The following is a 16,992-nucleotide window of genomic DNA, read 5'->3' as shown; positions in this document are numbered from 1 at the left end:
CTTGGATCTGTCTCTCTCCCCGTGCACTCTGACTCTTCGCTTGTCCCGGGGAGGAACCAGACGCGGAGGAAGCGTAACGAAGCAGAAAAAAACAGAGGAGCAATTGGAACCTCACGGCTTCCGTAGGCTCAAGTTTCTTCTGCGGATGTGATACTGGAAACAAGCCGACCTTGATTTCAGAATAAGATCTATGCGCTTCAAAGCATTGTACATTGTGTTCATATGTATTTTTATTTAATAATGTAAAATAATTAAGGCTGAAAAATATTATTTTAATTACTGGTTAATCTGATTATTTTCTTCTTTTTTTCAATTAACTGATAAACAGTATGTGGCTAAGTATTAGTGCACTAGAATAGACATATATTACTATATATAAGCTATAATAAACAGTAATATTAAAATTATTATTATTATTGTTATTATTATTATTAACAATAATAATAATACATTTTCACCTTTCATACAAGAAATCTAGCCCAACACGATAAGAAAATATAAAGATAAGATAAGATCAGAATAGAATACACAGAATGCATCTTCACATAGATAAAACCCACTTGATAATACAAGTAAAAGATAAAATAAGTATTCTGATTATAAATTGTTTTGTCTCTAAAATGGCAGAATATGCAGATCACTGCCTCTCAGAGCCTAAGATGTTTATTATTGGCCCTACTGTATTTTACTTGCATCAAAGTATTGTAAATGATTGTATTACTTGTAATTTATTACCTTAGTTGAGTTATCTCTACAAGCCCATTTGGGTTTCTAACCTCTCCGGTGCCTGTTTTTTTTTTTTCTGTATTCTTTTTGACTTGTTTTCTGTCACTGTTTTGTATTGCGCAAATAAATACATAAAATAAAAAATATTGCTCGTTTCTTTGAGTAGCAACAAATTTCACAAATAAGAACTTATTTTGAAGGTCACCACCGGAAGTTCTACAGTAACGGCTGCTGACTTGATGGAAAGAAGCATAAACATCGAGAAGCGGGGAAATAGCAGCAGCCACAACACACCAGCCACGCAGCGAAAATGCTGAAGAAAAACCCTCTCTGAGAAGTCAACAGTCGCCGAGGTGAAGAAAAAACAGTACGAAAGAAATGTTAATTATAGATAAAAACACACTCAGTAACTCAGAACAGTAGTTAACGTTAGCTACGTTTAGAATAAGCTGACGCCATTGCAGTTTTCTTTGACGTTAGCTAACATTGGGCTACGTTTTCATAACGGTTACTGTAATGAAGCGACGAGTCTGTCACATCTGTCACTTAGTTAAGTCAATATTTCATAAGACTATATCGAGACATGGATCAGAATCTGGATAATATCGGTTTTAGTGTTGTATTAAGACGACTTTCAGTAGCTGTTTGACCCTTTGAAACCTGATCATATTGGTCTGATTTCTTTCTGTTACATGGGGCGAAAAAGCAATGACCAACCGGGCAAGAAATTTCCCACAAATTGCAAAGAAATTAGTAAAAGGTGACCAAAAAAAAAAAAAAAAAGGAAGAAATGTTTATATATGTTATATATTTTATATGTTAGAAAAAGAGGATAGGATAATTAAAATATTATCCCCAAATAGGCAAAACAAATCCCAAAAACTAGATTTATAATTATAATAATTTCATATTTAGAATTATTTTACAAATTAAAAAATTATATATATGAAATATCAATGCATTTTTTAGCACTTATTTGGGGTCGTTTTCATGTTTGTTTTTGTTTATCACTTTTTTTTAAATGCTTATTTTCAAGTAATTTCCTTGTAACTTTTTTGTTTATTTTTGGGCCATATTTTGTTAAGTTGCTCTTTGCCTTCTTAATGTGTTTTTGAAAGAAACCGAACCAATTTGGTCAGGTTTTGAAGGGTAAAGCAACATTAAATGCTAGTTGATGAATCTGTTTTTCCAAGTTTCTTGCTGGTAGGTAAGTTTTTGTCTGGTTCAAACCTTTCCTACAGTTACAACCTCCAGCTACCTGATGGGATTTTATGGGTCAAGTTGTCAGCTTAAGCTTCTTTTCACTGTCTCTAAACTGTCAACTCACATTTTTCTTCTGTTTGTTGTGTATGTCTTTGTGTAGGCTCCAGGTGTCATGTTTTCCCGCAGGTGGAGGTTCGGTTGGGACAGGTACAGTGAGGTGGACCTCTTCGCGGACCGCAGTGAGACCAATGCAGAGACCCTCTCCCAGGCTATCAGAGCCGCAGCATCTGAGGAGCCGGACGCAGATGGCAGCGTGCTGTTTGGCCATATGCAGGGCACTGTGGTTGGCCTCAGATATTACACAGGAGTGGTGAGGATCACCTTTATTCATCTAGTTCACAGATTTCCCAAACAAAACAGAATTGCCACATAGTGCAGATAAAGATTAAGAAACCTTTAAATCATCTGTGTTTTGCTGCTTCCAGGTGAATCAAGGAGAAATGGTTGGTTTTAGTGCGACAGCCCCAGAATCCATATGACCGCAATGCAGTAATGGTTGCCAACATTTATGGCAATCAAGTGGGTCATATCAAACGGGAGCTGGCAGCAGCTATGGCCCACATCATGGACAACAATTTGGCTAAAGTAGAGGGGTGAGTAGACTGTTAATTGCCTGTCAGTGTCATTCCCAGCACCCTGCTGACATGTTCAATGTCAGAATGACTTTTCTCATAAAGCTGCTGCAATCCTGCAATAACACCTGACTAACCATTGGTGTATGCATACATGGCTGCTGTTTAGAGCCTCTCTTTATAAATATAACTCATTAGACAATTATTTTTGTTATCATTCATATCAAATTTTAATTTTCAGTAGATTTAACTGTGTGATTTTGTCTATGTGGTTGTCTCATTGCTGTTTCAGGGTGGTACACTCAGGGACGAGAAACCACTTCAACATGCCAGTGATGCTGTCCTTCTGGGGCAAAGAAGAGAAGAAAAAGGCTGTGATTGAACGCATGGCACGTCACGGATATAAACTGAACCCAGGTGGAATCAGCGCAACAGGTACAAACACACTTAGGCATCAGATAGATCTAACTTGCCTTCTGATGGGGAAAACCTGTCATATTTAACCACATAGCCCTGCACTGTTGCAATAAAAATGTCAGTTGTCAGTCAGTGGCATTACTTTCACTGTTTATTTTGTTTGTGTGATTTTAGGTTCATATCAGAGTTCATATAGCAAGGTGCAGGTGCATTACCATCTAAAAAAGGGAGTGACCATCCCACTAACTGCACAGGAGGTATTCTACTTAAATTTAGCCATTTTGATATTATCTAGTAAGCATGTAACATTGTTACACTGAAGAAGCAAAAAATATTTGGGAAGTTTCTTTGTTTTGGATATGTAATGTAAAGCAGGTAATCAGGTATCAGTGGCTGCATTCGTAAGCATTAATAATATTCCTTTTCTAACCACAATGCATGGTTTTTGAAGCTAGATGTCTGAACATTACATAGCTGTGTTAGCTAATAAAGGTTTGCAAAATTGATTATTGTTAGGACTTGTTAGTGCTGAGTGAATTAAGTGCACAATGTTTGTATAATAATTATGCTAATATTTGTAGGCACTGGCCTACAATTTTCACAATCTGTGCATTTTTTCATTTCTACATTTTACATTATCTTTTTTATTTTTTTTTCTTTTTTTACATTCATTTTAGTTATTATTTTTTAAAATAGAAAATAAAATAATTTTCAAATGCCGTCTCAACCTGTTATACCTTCTACTACCCACCTATATGAGCACATAGGTATTTGCATGCCATTTGTGCCAGTGCTGAGAAATGGAGGTGATTATTTCTCCAGTATCTGGGTGCAGTCACTTTTCTGGAAACTGTAATACTCCCACAAGGCCGAATCAGCAGCTGTATGTCAGCTACTGCTGTCTAAGTCTGACATGTCATTTATTTGCCGATACGCCGATGGCGCTCAAAAGTGTCAAATATTGGCCAACATCGATGTTCGGCCGATAAATCAGTGCAATACATATGGAGTTATAAATCCTTTTTCCTTTCAGCTGAAGAATGCATTTGACCACCTCTTCGATGACTTGATGGCAAGTAAAGACGGAGAGAAAGAAGCGGCAGAGGTACATTTTATTATCTGTTTATTTGTCTTTTTGTGGTCAGTATTTTATTTTATGTTTTTTTCTCACTAGTTTCACAACAATAATGCCCGTAACTAATGATTGGATGTTGTTTCTTATTGATTTTTTTTCGACTTCTTGTCTTTATAACATCCACTAAAAAGAAGAACAAATTTATATCTGCCTCTGTTTTGACAGGGTTTTTGGAGAAAATGCTTCTCATCTCTGCCATTCCCCGCCTTGCATGCTGAAGTAGTTGTTGTAATAGTGGTTGTTGTGTGTGTTTTTCCATCATTGCGTTAGTTTATGTGTGAGTGTGAACATGCAACTCTGTCTCTCTGCAGTCTGTGGGTACTCCTCTCCTGCCTCACCAGAAGCAGGCACTGTCCCTGGATGTGTGCTCGAGAGAAAACAAATCTGCACTGCCACCCTTTTGGGAGAAGAGAGGCGAGCTCTACTATAACAGCCTCACGTGCTTCTCTGCCAAAGAAAAAACCAGAGAGAGTTCGTGGGGGAATACTGGCAGATGACATGGGGACTGGTGGGTAACACACACACTCTTATGTGATGTGATATCATTGCCAACAATATCTTAATTAGTTTTTAGTTACTGACGAGAAAATTGTGAAAATGGTGTTTTTAAAATGTGTTGAAAAATTAGTAGTTAAATGTTTAAACTCAGACTGCAGGGATGCTGGTAAACATGATGTTTTCATTTCCAATAAAAAGAAGGGAAGAAGAAACATTTTTTCTCCCACTACATCTCCTCTACATTCACCACAATCAATAGTCAACGAGATCAACAACAATCAATGTGAATCAACAGTAAATCCTGTCTGTATTTTCCAGGGAAAAACTCTGACAACCATCGCTCTGATTCTCACCAACTTTCACAATGGAAAGCCTCTGCCTGTGGAGAACTGTGTGTAAGTGTAGCTGAGTGTGAATGTGTTTTTTATCGAGATGCAGTGCTGAGTCTGAGTGACTTGTGTCATTAAGTATTTGTTTTCATGTGTGCAGGAGGAGCAGTCATCAAAAGTCAAATCATCACCTTTCAAAGCCAAAAACTAAACCAGAGAAAGCCTCCAAACTGGAAGGTAATAGAAGCTTATTAGTAAATTCACTGTCAATGCAAATTTGCAAGATTTATTTTATTTTATTCATGTCCAGTCTTCCTTTGTCTCTGTAAATGTGCTTGCGTCCAAGAAAACAGAAAAAGAGCACTAACAAAAGTAAATATGGGAAATGAGAACCACTTCCAGATGAGATTTTATTCCAAATTGTGTGATACATTGGTATCGTATTGCCCCCGAGCTTAATTACTCCTTTTATCAATACTGGCATGTTTTTTCTGACAGTTGCACATTACAAAACAGTTTCAAAGCCATGCATCTACGCTGCTGGAGACTTGCAACAATTAGGAGTCATGGCAGAGAGGAGGAAACAGTCCAAAGCATGGCTTCATTTCATGAAGACAAACTACAGCAGTGCTGCTGTAATGTCTGTAAAAGAGTTTTTGAGTGACGGAAACTTTAGCAGTATGCTCAAATATTTTTTTTACAATATGGCTTATTTAGGAATGCAATGGATTTGACACTTTATGTAAGATTTCCACTGCTTCCCAACCGAGCAGCACGTCTGTTTCTGAGGGTAAATATCCTGCTATAATTATTACCATCCATGCAGGCTTAGTTTTTTTTTCTTTAACTGCTGTAACAAATATATTATCTCATTTCTTCTACATTGTGTTCAGACACACAGAGATAATAAAAATGGCTGCGTTGATGCCTGAAAAGCTGTATAGGCCTACTTTCTTTTCCACACAGAATCGGCCAATAAGCAGAATTCATAACCGCTTTGTGGTAAAAAAAAAAATCTTATCAGTTCCCACCCCCCTTAACAGAACAGACGGTGTGTCTGTTTCAGGAAGCAGCAGTGCAGGCGACACAGCAGACCCGTAAGTGTGATTTAATTAAGTTTGGGCATGCTTAGATAGATTATATTGTCAGTAACATGTTTTTAATTATTACTGCATAACATAATCATGTAAAAGAAATTCAAATTACTGCTTCTGGACATATTTCCAGACATTTCAGTCAGTCTACATGTGACTCTCTCTCTCTCTCTCTCTCTCTCTATCTAATATATATATATATATATATATTGATATGCTTTTTTGGATCAGTTCTCAGAAGGAGGTGATCTGTGTTGATTTGACAGATCAAGTGGAGATAGTGGACAAGTCAGATAAAAGTAAGAATTGAGTGTTATCTCCATATATATTGCCGTCTAACTATATATGTCTGTTCATGCTCTTTGCTTGTTTTTGTTGCCCTTCATGGATTTTGTGGCCTACAAACATTTTTACCTAACTTCTGCACTTGCAGATAAGAGCAAGGAAAAAGAAGAAAGCCACCAAGCGAAAGCCCAGTAAAGGTACAAGTTATTCGTGCACTATAACATGCATGTTGATGGCAATACCTGTTTGTAGTTTTAATGTTATGGTGGTGACATAATTCAATGCTGTTGTTGTTTGGCTTGGGAAATGTCATAATCACCACCATTTCATTAACTATCTCTTAAACCTGTGTGTTACATGTGCAGAGGCCCCAGTATTGCTGGATGATCTTGACTTTGCTGCTGCACTGAGTGGCTTTCCATCAGATTCAGGCTTCAAGAAGAAGAAAACTGCCAAGACGGCTGCTTCTACACTGAGTGAGTTCTGACAGTGCATTTTTACCATACGTTCACATGCTGCATAAATTTAGTCGGAGGAAATGTAAAGTTTTAGTGATATAGGAGATCTTTGTTTACCTTTTTGTATATGCAGGTGTGGAATCCGCCATTCCTGAAAGTGCAGATGACTTATCAGCTCGAACGACTCTCATCATCTGCCCGCTCTCTGTGATCAGCAACTGGCTGGTAGGAATACAGCCATACACAATAAAACAAACACTTCCTGTCATATAACTTCATGTACACAGTCCTGCTAATAACCTCAGTAACAAAGGGTTCCCATGGAAAACATGGAAAAGTCATAGATTTTTACATTCACATTTTTCAGGCCTGAAAGAGTCATGGAAATAACAAAAATCATTGAAAAGTTTTGGAAAAATCAAGGAATTGTGTTGTGTATAATGAATTAAATTACATGAATCATAAATATAACTTAATGGTTAATTTATTTTCTGTAGGTGACAGAAAACAGAATGTTTTTAAATGTTCATATTAACATGCAAATGTATTCTTTGAGAAAAAAATTGGCCTTTTTTTTCTTATTTAATTTTTTGCATATTTTTATAGATTTTTTGTGGTTTTTTTTCCTCTCTTTCGCCTTTTGAAAGGCCAATCGCTATAATGTGGGATACTGGAATTATGTTTTAATAGAGTTTGAGTTTATGTTTGAAGAAAAGTGCCCATTTTTTTTTTACAACAGAGATGCCATATTCAACGCTACCTTTCTGTTCTTAAAGTCAACATGTATCATGTTTTCTTCTTCTGTCTTTTTGTGTGTGTGTGTGTGTTCAGGATCAGTTTGAGCAGCATGTGCGTGCTGACGTGAAGCTTAATGTATATCTGTATTACGGCTCAGAACGCAACAGAAACAAGAAGTTTCTGTCCTCTCAGGATGTGGTGATCACAACCTATAATGTCCTCTCCGCTGACTTTGGGGTAAGTGCAGACAGGTCACATGTATATCTTTAGCTGTAAGGTGCCCACACAGAAAAGAAAACATTTGAAAGACATTTATTATCATAGTGCAGATGGTGCATTAAGTGATTTTAATAAGCAAAATTCCTCTAATGGCAGCAAATGAATGTCTGTCCTGAACCTTGACTAAATGTTTAATTCATGTCAATATTCACTTATAATAAAATAATTTGCTTCTCTTTTAATAACAACATATGTGTTCTTTTCCTTTTCAGAATAAGAGTCCCCTACATGGGATCAGTTGGCTGAGGGTTGTGCTGGATGAAGGACACATCGTAAGAAACCCTAATGCACAGATGAGTAAGGCTGTGCTCGACCTAAAAGCTCAGCGGCACTGGATTTTGTCAGGTATATCTGAACACACACATGCACAGATGATCTGATTTATCCTATTTTATTTATATACTTTTTTATTTGTCATTAGACAATGGTTAAAAGACACAGGGTTGATTATTAGGTTAACTTGACCATGTATTATTACCTTAGTAAATTATTTGTCAATATAATGATAATATCAGAATAACACTTTTATCAACGGCGTCCACCACGAGTGCTCATTGTGACTGTTTAAAGAACATAATCGTGTCCACGCAGATACAGTCTCACTACTTTAGGCAGTCATCAAATATTTTTGTGTTCCCTCCTCCATCCTCTAGGTACCCCCTATCCAGAACAGTGTGAAGGACCTTTGGATGCTGCTGGCCTTCCTGCGTCTGAAGCCCTTCGATGTGAGAGAGTGGTGGAACAGAGTATCCAGAGACCCGTCACTCAGGGAGACAGGGCCGGCCTGCAGTGAGTACTACTCACAGACACATTACATCACTCTGCTGCAATGCAGTAGTAAGACTCCAGAGGGTGCTATCTACTGCAATACAGTCAGCCTGAGTGATTTGTGCCTGAGGTCCAGGTTCATATTCCAGATATATTCTTCATATTTTAATTTATCTTGTTTACTCTGCACATATTTTACACCCCTCACCCGCCAGGGAGGCCTATGGGTAAACAACACTCCACTATTGACCCACATCAATCACCGACACCTTTAAAACAATCAAATCCTTGGGAATTATTAATATAAAACATGCAAGACAATAAAATCTCTGACTAAGAGGCAGCAAGTCCCAACTAGAGAGGCCTCTCTTCTGCTGCTGGTACAGGAGCTCTGAAGCATCCCGTCCTAGGCCAGGTGCACCTCGATTAGAAATCCATCTCGTTAGGTAGTGCAGCAATAATAATAATAATTATTATTATCATTATTTTGTTTTTATTTTTATTATTATTCATTGTATATATTAGTGCCCTTCAAGCCACCCAAGGACACTGTCGAACTTGTGACATTCAGAAGTTCATAATGGATTATATCAGATCAGTCTGCTATTTTACGCAGTAAATAGATGTGCAAACAAACTGGGGTGAGACCCCAGTCTTGCAACCTGAGTGACTGTTGAATTGAAGTTTGACATTTTGGATAATAGTATGATACTATAGATAATTAGGTATCTATAAATTCAGTCAGTTGCACAGGAATTCATGTGCACAGGAACCTCCAGACCCTGGTGAAGTGCATCACCCTTCGGCGGACCAAGAACAGTGAGGTTAACGGACGCCCTGTGGTGTCTCTGCCTGAGAAGACTGTGTGTGTGGAGCAGGTCGAGCTGAGCCAGTCAGAGAGAGAAGAGTACGAGCTGGCACGCAAAGAGGGAAGAAACACCATCGGCAGGTACGTGCCAGTGTGTGTATGTACATATGCATGCATTTTAAAATAAAATCACACGATAAAACTCAGATGCAACAAATAAAGAGTCAGTAGATGAGGTTGTGTTTTCTTTAAGTTGTCTTAACGGTGTTTGCGTGTGTAGATATGTTGCTGAGGGGACAATCTTGAGGAATTATGCTGATGTGTTGGCCATCCTCATGAGGCTTCGACAGCACTGCTGCCACTCTGATCTACTCGCCAAAACATCCTCAGATTTGGGTAAGACCTGAGATGTGATGGCACTAATGTGATAACTGATTAAAGCCTCCAGCAGACTGTGAGATTGTAGCAATCTTCTCAGTTTAGTGCAATCTACACTGTGCAACATGGATGCAGTAAACTTAGGTACGACATGCAGACTGTGCAATGACAACACTGAATCGCAGGCTAAGACCTACAACCATTGATGTCAATTTGCAAGAACAAAAAGTTGTCATCTGCCGCTGTAGTGGTAAGAGAAAAATGTAAACAAACATGAATCAAGACCTCCTTATAGTGGCTTTTATGTGTGGTGAAAAGAGTCTGAAGAAGAGGAAGTGAATGTGGATGCTGCCGTGGCTGGGGAAAAGAGGCCAACTTAGGCACACCAAGTCTGCAATAAGAGATTAACATACATGTTTGTTAGCATCTACAAGCATTCAGCAGTGTAGTGCTGATTGCTGCATCATTTCATGCTAGTTGGTCAGTAGATATAGGTCGTGTATGGTCATTCCAAGTTTTGTGTACTTGGACAGTTTCATAACTAAACCATTTTAGAGCCACGACCAAAGAAATGTTGGTCATTTTTTGTCTGGGACAGCCCAAAAGCACACACTGCATACGGGGCTTAATGTGAGGAAAAACAAGTTTCTTTCCACTGTGTTTGTTTTCACATGTAAAATTGTCAAATGTTTTGTGTTTAGTTGCTGAAGCAACACCTGCAGAGCTGCGGGAGCGTCTAATAGAGAAGCTGCGGTTGGTGTTGGCCAGCGGCTCTGATGAAGAGTGTTCTGTGTGTCTGGACTCAGTGCGTCTGCCCGTCATTACACACTGTGCACACGTGTACTGCCGGCCCTGCATCGCCCAGGTTATCAGCACTCAGCAGGTACGTGTACTGCCCTCAGCAGAAAGCATGGCTTTGTAACTGAATTGTCATTAGTATGTTATCAGTTATTTAGCTGCAAATCCCTCAGGAATCCATCTCTTCTGTATGATCTGTGTATGTCTGTGCATAGGAAACAGCCCGCTGTCCGTTGTGTCGGACTGAGATCAAGACCAGTGAACTGGTGGAGTTTCCACAGGAGGAATTGGAGGAAGATAGCAATACAAACTCTGATCAGTGGAGGACCAGCTCAAAGGTACACTGCACATACTGCGGCTGCACAATTAACTGGAGAATAAAAATTGTGAAAACACTAAAGATCACTAAAAGCAGAACACTATATTTTAAACCTTAAATGGAAATATGTGCTTGAGTTTGACTTTCTAGTGCTGTGCAAAAGCTTTTAAGTTGCCTACAAATCATTTTCGTCTTCTCTTACATTTAAATGTTAAACATTAGTATATTTGACAAAATATCTTCATCATATTTATTAAGTGTTTTGTTATATCATCGCAGAATATGAAGTTCATTTAAACTTTTTTTTTTGTATTGTGTAGCCTTTAACCCTTTGAAACCTGGGCAGATCTCTTTTTAAAAAGAAGAGTAATGAGAATCTAAAGAAGAAATGACCCAAAAATTAGCAGGAAATTAGTTTTTAAATGAAAGTACAAAAATTAGCACAAAAAAACCCAAAACAAACAACATTTTAAAAAAAAAAAAAGAAAGAAAAAAAACTAAAAAGTGATTAAAAATTTTAATAATAATGTAAATAATTTGAATATACATTCTTTATTATGAATACAGTTTACATTTAGAGATTTTTCACCAACTTTAATGTTTTTTTTCCGAATTACTACTCTCCTGCAAGTTGCTCATTGCCTTTTATCCCATGTTTTCATGAGAAATCAAACCAATTTCCCAGGGTTAAAAGGTTGAAATATTTGTGAAGGCATCTGAACAGGAAAAATTATGTCAATCCAGGTTTCAAAGGTTTAACAAGATCACCATCTGCAAGAATATTCAAAAAAAAATCTCCACGGAAAATGAAATGCTTGACTTCAAGATTCCTAATTATGAAGATTATTTGAAGAGTCTCAACTTGTTAGCCATTTATTTAGTAGCATCTCTGATCCTGGTGGGTTTTTTGTGACTCTTTCCCTAATTTTAATCAGAATCTTTTTCTTCAGAGTGACAGTGATGGAAAATGGGCCTCTTTGCTACTGTGTGAGTTGTTCCTCCCTTTGAAGTGTGTTTTATCTCTGCAGGTGCAGGCACTGATGGGAAACCTGCTCAGGCTGCGATGTGAAGACAGCAGCATTAAGTGTTTGGTTGTCTCTCAGTTTACACGCTTCCTCACCATACTGCAGACTCCACTCAGGTAAAACACACATTCACAGGAGCGGTGCAGGATTCCAAGCTTGTAAAGTGGGTATTAAAGCTGTAAAGAGCTCTCATAAGTTTGCTTAACCAGTTCTCTTGCTTAATTGAATTGTTAGAACAGCTAGGGTGGAAGTTTAGTGAGTGTTTTACCTTTTTGTTAAAATATTGCTTATTTTGTATCAGAAATTGGAACAATAAACAGCTGCATTTGTTGCTTACTCATGAATTTATCTTCCACCTATTTTCTTTCAGAAAGACATCTGTTAACATTATTTTCTAACTTTTCTCTGTGTTATTTTCGTCCTGTCTCTTTACCAGAGAGCATGGTTTCAGTTTTGTGCGTTTGGACGGCACCATGACTCAAAAGAAGAGGACTCAGGTCATCCAGGAGTTTCAGAGCGCTGCAGCTGACAGCCCTGTCATCATGCTGCTGTCACTCAAAGCTGGAGGGGTGGGGCTTAACTTGACGGCTGCCTCGCATGTTTTCCTCATGGACCCTGTAAGTGTTTCCTTTGCACATTTTCACACACACAGCCATGGTTAGTTTAAGTATCAGATTGTGCATTCTTAAAGGATTCTGCAGGAGGCCACATACAAAAGTTTATTACTTAGGCACCTAAAAACTTAAAACATGAGTCATGGAAGGTAAACTGGTTGGCCCGGGTCAAAAAAAAAATGTTTTGCACATTCACCATTTAGGGATTGTGTGGCAGTAGCAGGGCATCAAACTATTAATAATTTTTAATTTTATTAAATAGTAAAATTATCTGCAGTGTTTTACAGTGCAGGTGGGCTACCTCCCTTTTAACAAACCTCTCCCACAAACATTAGAAATTCATACATTTTAATGGAAACAAAACATCAAACTGAAAATAGAAAGGAAGTAGTGACGAAAGTAGAAACAAGTGCCATATATGACTAATTCCATTATTTAGGCCATCATCTAAGAGCTAAAGTGATCACGAGAAACACTCCAAATGAGATCAAAAAGGGAAAAACAGAGAAATTTTAAATGATTTTTTTGAGGGAAAAAAAAGTCTTAACTGAGTGCTAACTTGTAATTAATTGCTTTTTAGGCGTGGAATCCTGCTACTGAGGAGCAGTGCATTGACCGCTGCCACCGCCTCGGACAGACTCGGAAAGTCTTCGTCACTAAGGTCAGGAAAAACTGTTTTGTTTTGTTTTTTACGAAATGTTGCAGTGATACCCAGGTCAGGTTTTTCTTAAAATGTGCACCCCCCCGTGCTGTTATGAGAGCCAGTCTGCACCACCTGGCCTGTTAACGTGTTAATCAACCACCCGAACCTGACCTGCAAACTGCCTTGTTAATAATGATGATAATAAAGCATTCAAGGACACTTTACAAGACACAATTAAAAACAAGCAGCAATGCATCCATAGCTCATAATGTCAAACAATCATAAATAAACAGTAATGAGTTTCTATAATAACTTGACAAAAGCATTATCATAAAAACTAGGTGTAAAGTCATTATAAAGTGTGTGTCACCATAAAATCAGACCGAATATGCCATCTTGAAAAAGTGTGTTTTCAAACAAGATTAAAAGGTGGAAAGAGTGTCAATAATCCGAATGTCTGTGGGAGTTACGCTCTGTAGTGGCACTATTGTGAGGACTAAGACCTGAGACAAGGAACGTTATTTTGCTGCAGCTATTTGAATCTCCAGCTGGCAGCGAACGATGCTGTTTTCAATGAAACTTTTTGTCGGAGGACCTGTTTCTATTTATTTCCGTCGCTCACCTTGAAAGCTCCGCATCTGATGAAGTGAGGCTGATTTGTGATGCTGGAATGAGTGATCTAAAAGCCTAAATAAGGTGCAAACTGGCTGAAAGGAGTTCACCAGGGAGCTGAAAGTTTCTGGAAAGGTAAATCACCATAACAACAACCTACTTGCTGTTGGCTGTATTATATGTCATTACGAGTAAATATCACAGTAAAAAAAGTGTGTTTTTTATTTGTAAAGTACATTAGATAGCAAGTATTCATCCATCTTTTCAGTGATTACATCTCCGGTATGTTCTTAGGTGCACAGCTGATAGGTACATGCTTTGTTTACATGATGTAACAGAAGGGTATATTGAACAGATTCAGTGTGGACAGAGAGCAACGCTTACTTCCTGTTAGCACACGGTGTTGGGCCTACATATTCTCAGAGGGAAGTATTGTTACTGGACATAATGATCAGAAAGATTTAAAAATATGTCAACAGATTTTCCACACATGACCTGTGGGTTGTATTACGAATCACGCATCACTAGTATTTTGTCACCAAGACAAATATTCAAGTACTTGGTGGCTTTCTAATAATTTATTTATAGTGTATTGTTCGGCTAAAATCTGTTTGTTTTTACTATTTTCATGCTAGAAAGAAAGAGGCATGAGAAACATCACTGGCTGGGATGTTGTGCTTGTATCTATGTTTTTATTTTGTGTGTCTGTCACTGCAGTTCATCGTAAAAAACTCGGTGGAGGAGAACATGGTGAAGATCCAGCGGCAGAAGCAGGACCTGGTGGAGAAAGCTTTTGGCTCCTCAAACACTGACGTGAAAGCATCTCGCATCAATGACATCAAAGCTCTGATGGAGCTGTAGATGTCTGACGATGGGCCTGAACTGACGCATTAACACGAGAACAACAAAAACATTGGACACAAGTCAACAGTTGACTGTGTTCTTTGTGGGGTCAGACAGTTAAAATTATGTTTAAGAAATTTCATATTTGAAGGGCGGCAGATTTTTGCCACATTGTCAGTTTCGTGTTCATATTTTGAAAAGTTACATTTTTTATAGTAAATCATGATGTTCCAAATAATGTTTTATTTCTACTTCTGTTTAATTGTTAACATTGGGACAACGATTCATTTACTTGGCAAGTTTATATTTTTTGTTCAGATGTGTGTTAGATTTGTTGTCTTTGTCAAAGCTCTGCTAATACATAGAGGTGCCTGATCAGTCAAACATTGGGACAAAGACTGCGTAGAAATACTCAAGTTGTCACTAAGCAAAATATAACAGTTGTGACGATTCAGATCCTGTGTTGTTTTTGTTGCTATCTCTGTATTCAATAAATGCAGACTACTGATATTGTACATTTGTATGAATTGTATTTAAGCAGACAGAGCAGCTTTTAGAACTTTAATGTTTTTAAACGCAAACACAAAATTAAAGGAAAACATCCCTCGGCTACACAAAAGTGTGCATCTCATTAGATCAGTTTGTCAATTTTGATCATTTCTGATGGTTTCATTAAGTAAATGCTCAAATAAAGGGTAAAATTTTAGCATTTACTGCTCTGTTATTTGTCTTGGGTTTGGAACAAGACATTTACAGACATTCCCCACCCCACTAGGGGTCACCAAAGCTTTGATTTTAAGGGGTAGAAGAAAACTTAAAAAAATAAAATAAATACATAATAGGCCCATATCTCAGCATTTCATTTATTTCTGTTGAGAAAATAAAATGAAATTAATTTAAACTTTATCTCATTATTATTTACAATATAAACTGCAGACAGAAATCTTACAGGATGATTGTAAAAATCTCTCCTGTTCCTCATTGTGCAAAGTCTAAACTTTGCTGAACAGCCTCTTTCCAGTCTTTTGGAAAAATTCGCCATTTAAACAATAAACGAGTTAATAGAACAATGGCCAAGTGTCGGGGAGAAGAAAACAGAATCTGTCAAAAAAGAAGCCTGTCAAGTATGTATGATTGTTAAAAACAAACATTAAAATGCATATTATAAAGAACTGTAGGCCTTAAAAAGTTTTCAAAATTTCCAGGGAAAGTCTTCTCTAAAGAAACATTCACAGCAATTTTCAAAATAATCTAAATTGCTTGTTTTGCATAAACTTCCTGCAGTTATTGCGTTCACTGTTTGGGTCAGTTGTGTACTTTCAGTTGTTTTCTACTGTTGTTGTTGTTGTTGTTGTTGTTGTTGCAGTGCATTGAATATAATATGAATTAGCTATAATATATAATAATATATATAAGTCACTAAGTCAGGGGTTGTTTGTTTACTCAATGACAATTAAGGGGTCCCTTAACCCTTTGAATCCTGGATTGACATCGCCTTTCTTGTGCTGCGTTCACATGCTTTCATAAGTATTTAAATACTTGTTTACATTTCAAATACTCATTTGAAATCTGAGCCAATTGGTTTATTTTCTTTTTAGAATATGGGGAAAAAGGCAATGAGTTACTTGGCAAGAACTGTTTCACATATAAGAAATTAGTAGGGTTTTTTTTTAGAATTATTTTTTAAAAAGTTAGAAAAACAGTTTACAAAAACTTCATATATTTACACTTAGAAAATTATTATAAAACTATTTTACAGGATTATCAATATTACTTAAACAATTTTTTCAAGTCTTTTTTTTAAAACTTTTTTTTCTAATTTTAAGTAAAATTTCTTGTGTTTTTTTATTCCATTTTTTTCTGCCAATTTTTGGACATTTTCTTTAAGTTACTCATTACCTTTTCTCCATGTTTTTAAAAGAAATCAAACCAATATGCTCAGGTTTCTAAGGGATAAGGAAAAAAACTTGAGAACTGCTGATCTCATCAAACAAGAAAATGAAACTCGTGACAGAAGAGATGGATAAAAGATGATTTTTCACCCGTTCTTTATTAGCGCTTCAACAGGGATGCACAGTTAACATCTGGAGGGCAGAGCTGCATTTATTGAAGTCACGACAATTATGATCCACTTCCACGCTCATCATGCATATTCAGGAATCAGCAGGTTGACAACATTAGAGAAATCGCATACAGGCTTTTCTCTGGAGGACGCCAGCTTGTTGTCGGAGGAGTGCGTTTAATGGAGCTATAGGTAACAGTTTAAGGGCGCACAGCTGGAGTGAAGTTTAGGAGGTATTAGTAACAGGAAAGTTAAGTTGTGCTACTAGCAGCAGTTACAGTGAGTGAGGTTTTGTAAACAGTGAACGGCAATAAGGCAGCTGGTTACT

General features: G+C 37.4%; 1 protein-coding gene across 1 annotated transcript; it reads left to right on the top strand.

Moving 5' to 3' along the window:
- The first annotated feature begins 994 nt into the window (after positions 1-994).
- On the top strand, positions 995-15,117 carry hltf (helicase-like transcription factor). The gene is given in 24 exon segments (XM_042500750.1): positions 995-1,079; positions 2,090-2,299; positions 2,415-2,435; positions 2,437-2,582; positions 2,854-2,996; positions 3,153-3,235; positions 4,012-4,083; positions 4,425-4,584; positions 5,101-5,177; positions 6,468-6,516; positions 6,685-6,795; positions 6,911-7,002; positions 7,609-7,752; positions 8,007-8,142; positions 8,452-8,538; positions 8,541-8,583; positions 9,332-9,511; positions 9,651-9,766; positions 10,450-10,631; positions 10,762-10,884; positions 11,894-12,006; positions 12,327-12,507; positions 13,085-13,165; positions 14,477-15,117. Coding segments are annotated over 23 exon segments (2,682 nt in total). The 5' UTR covers positions 995-1,079; positions 2,090-2,101; the 3' UTR covers positions 14,621-15,117.
- Positions 15,118-16,992: the final 1,875 nt, after the last annotated feature.

This window comes from Plectropomus leopardus, chromosome 14 (genome assembly GCF_008729295.1).
Source record: "Plectropomus leopardus isolate mb chromosome 14, YSFRI_Pleo_2.0, whole genome shotgun sequence".
NCBI lineage: Eukaryota > Metazoa > Chordata > Actinopteri > Perciformes > Serranidae > Plectropomus > Plectropomus leopardus.
This window is presented reverse-complemented; position numbering and strand designations above follow the sequence as displayed.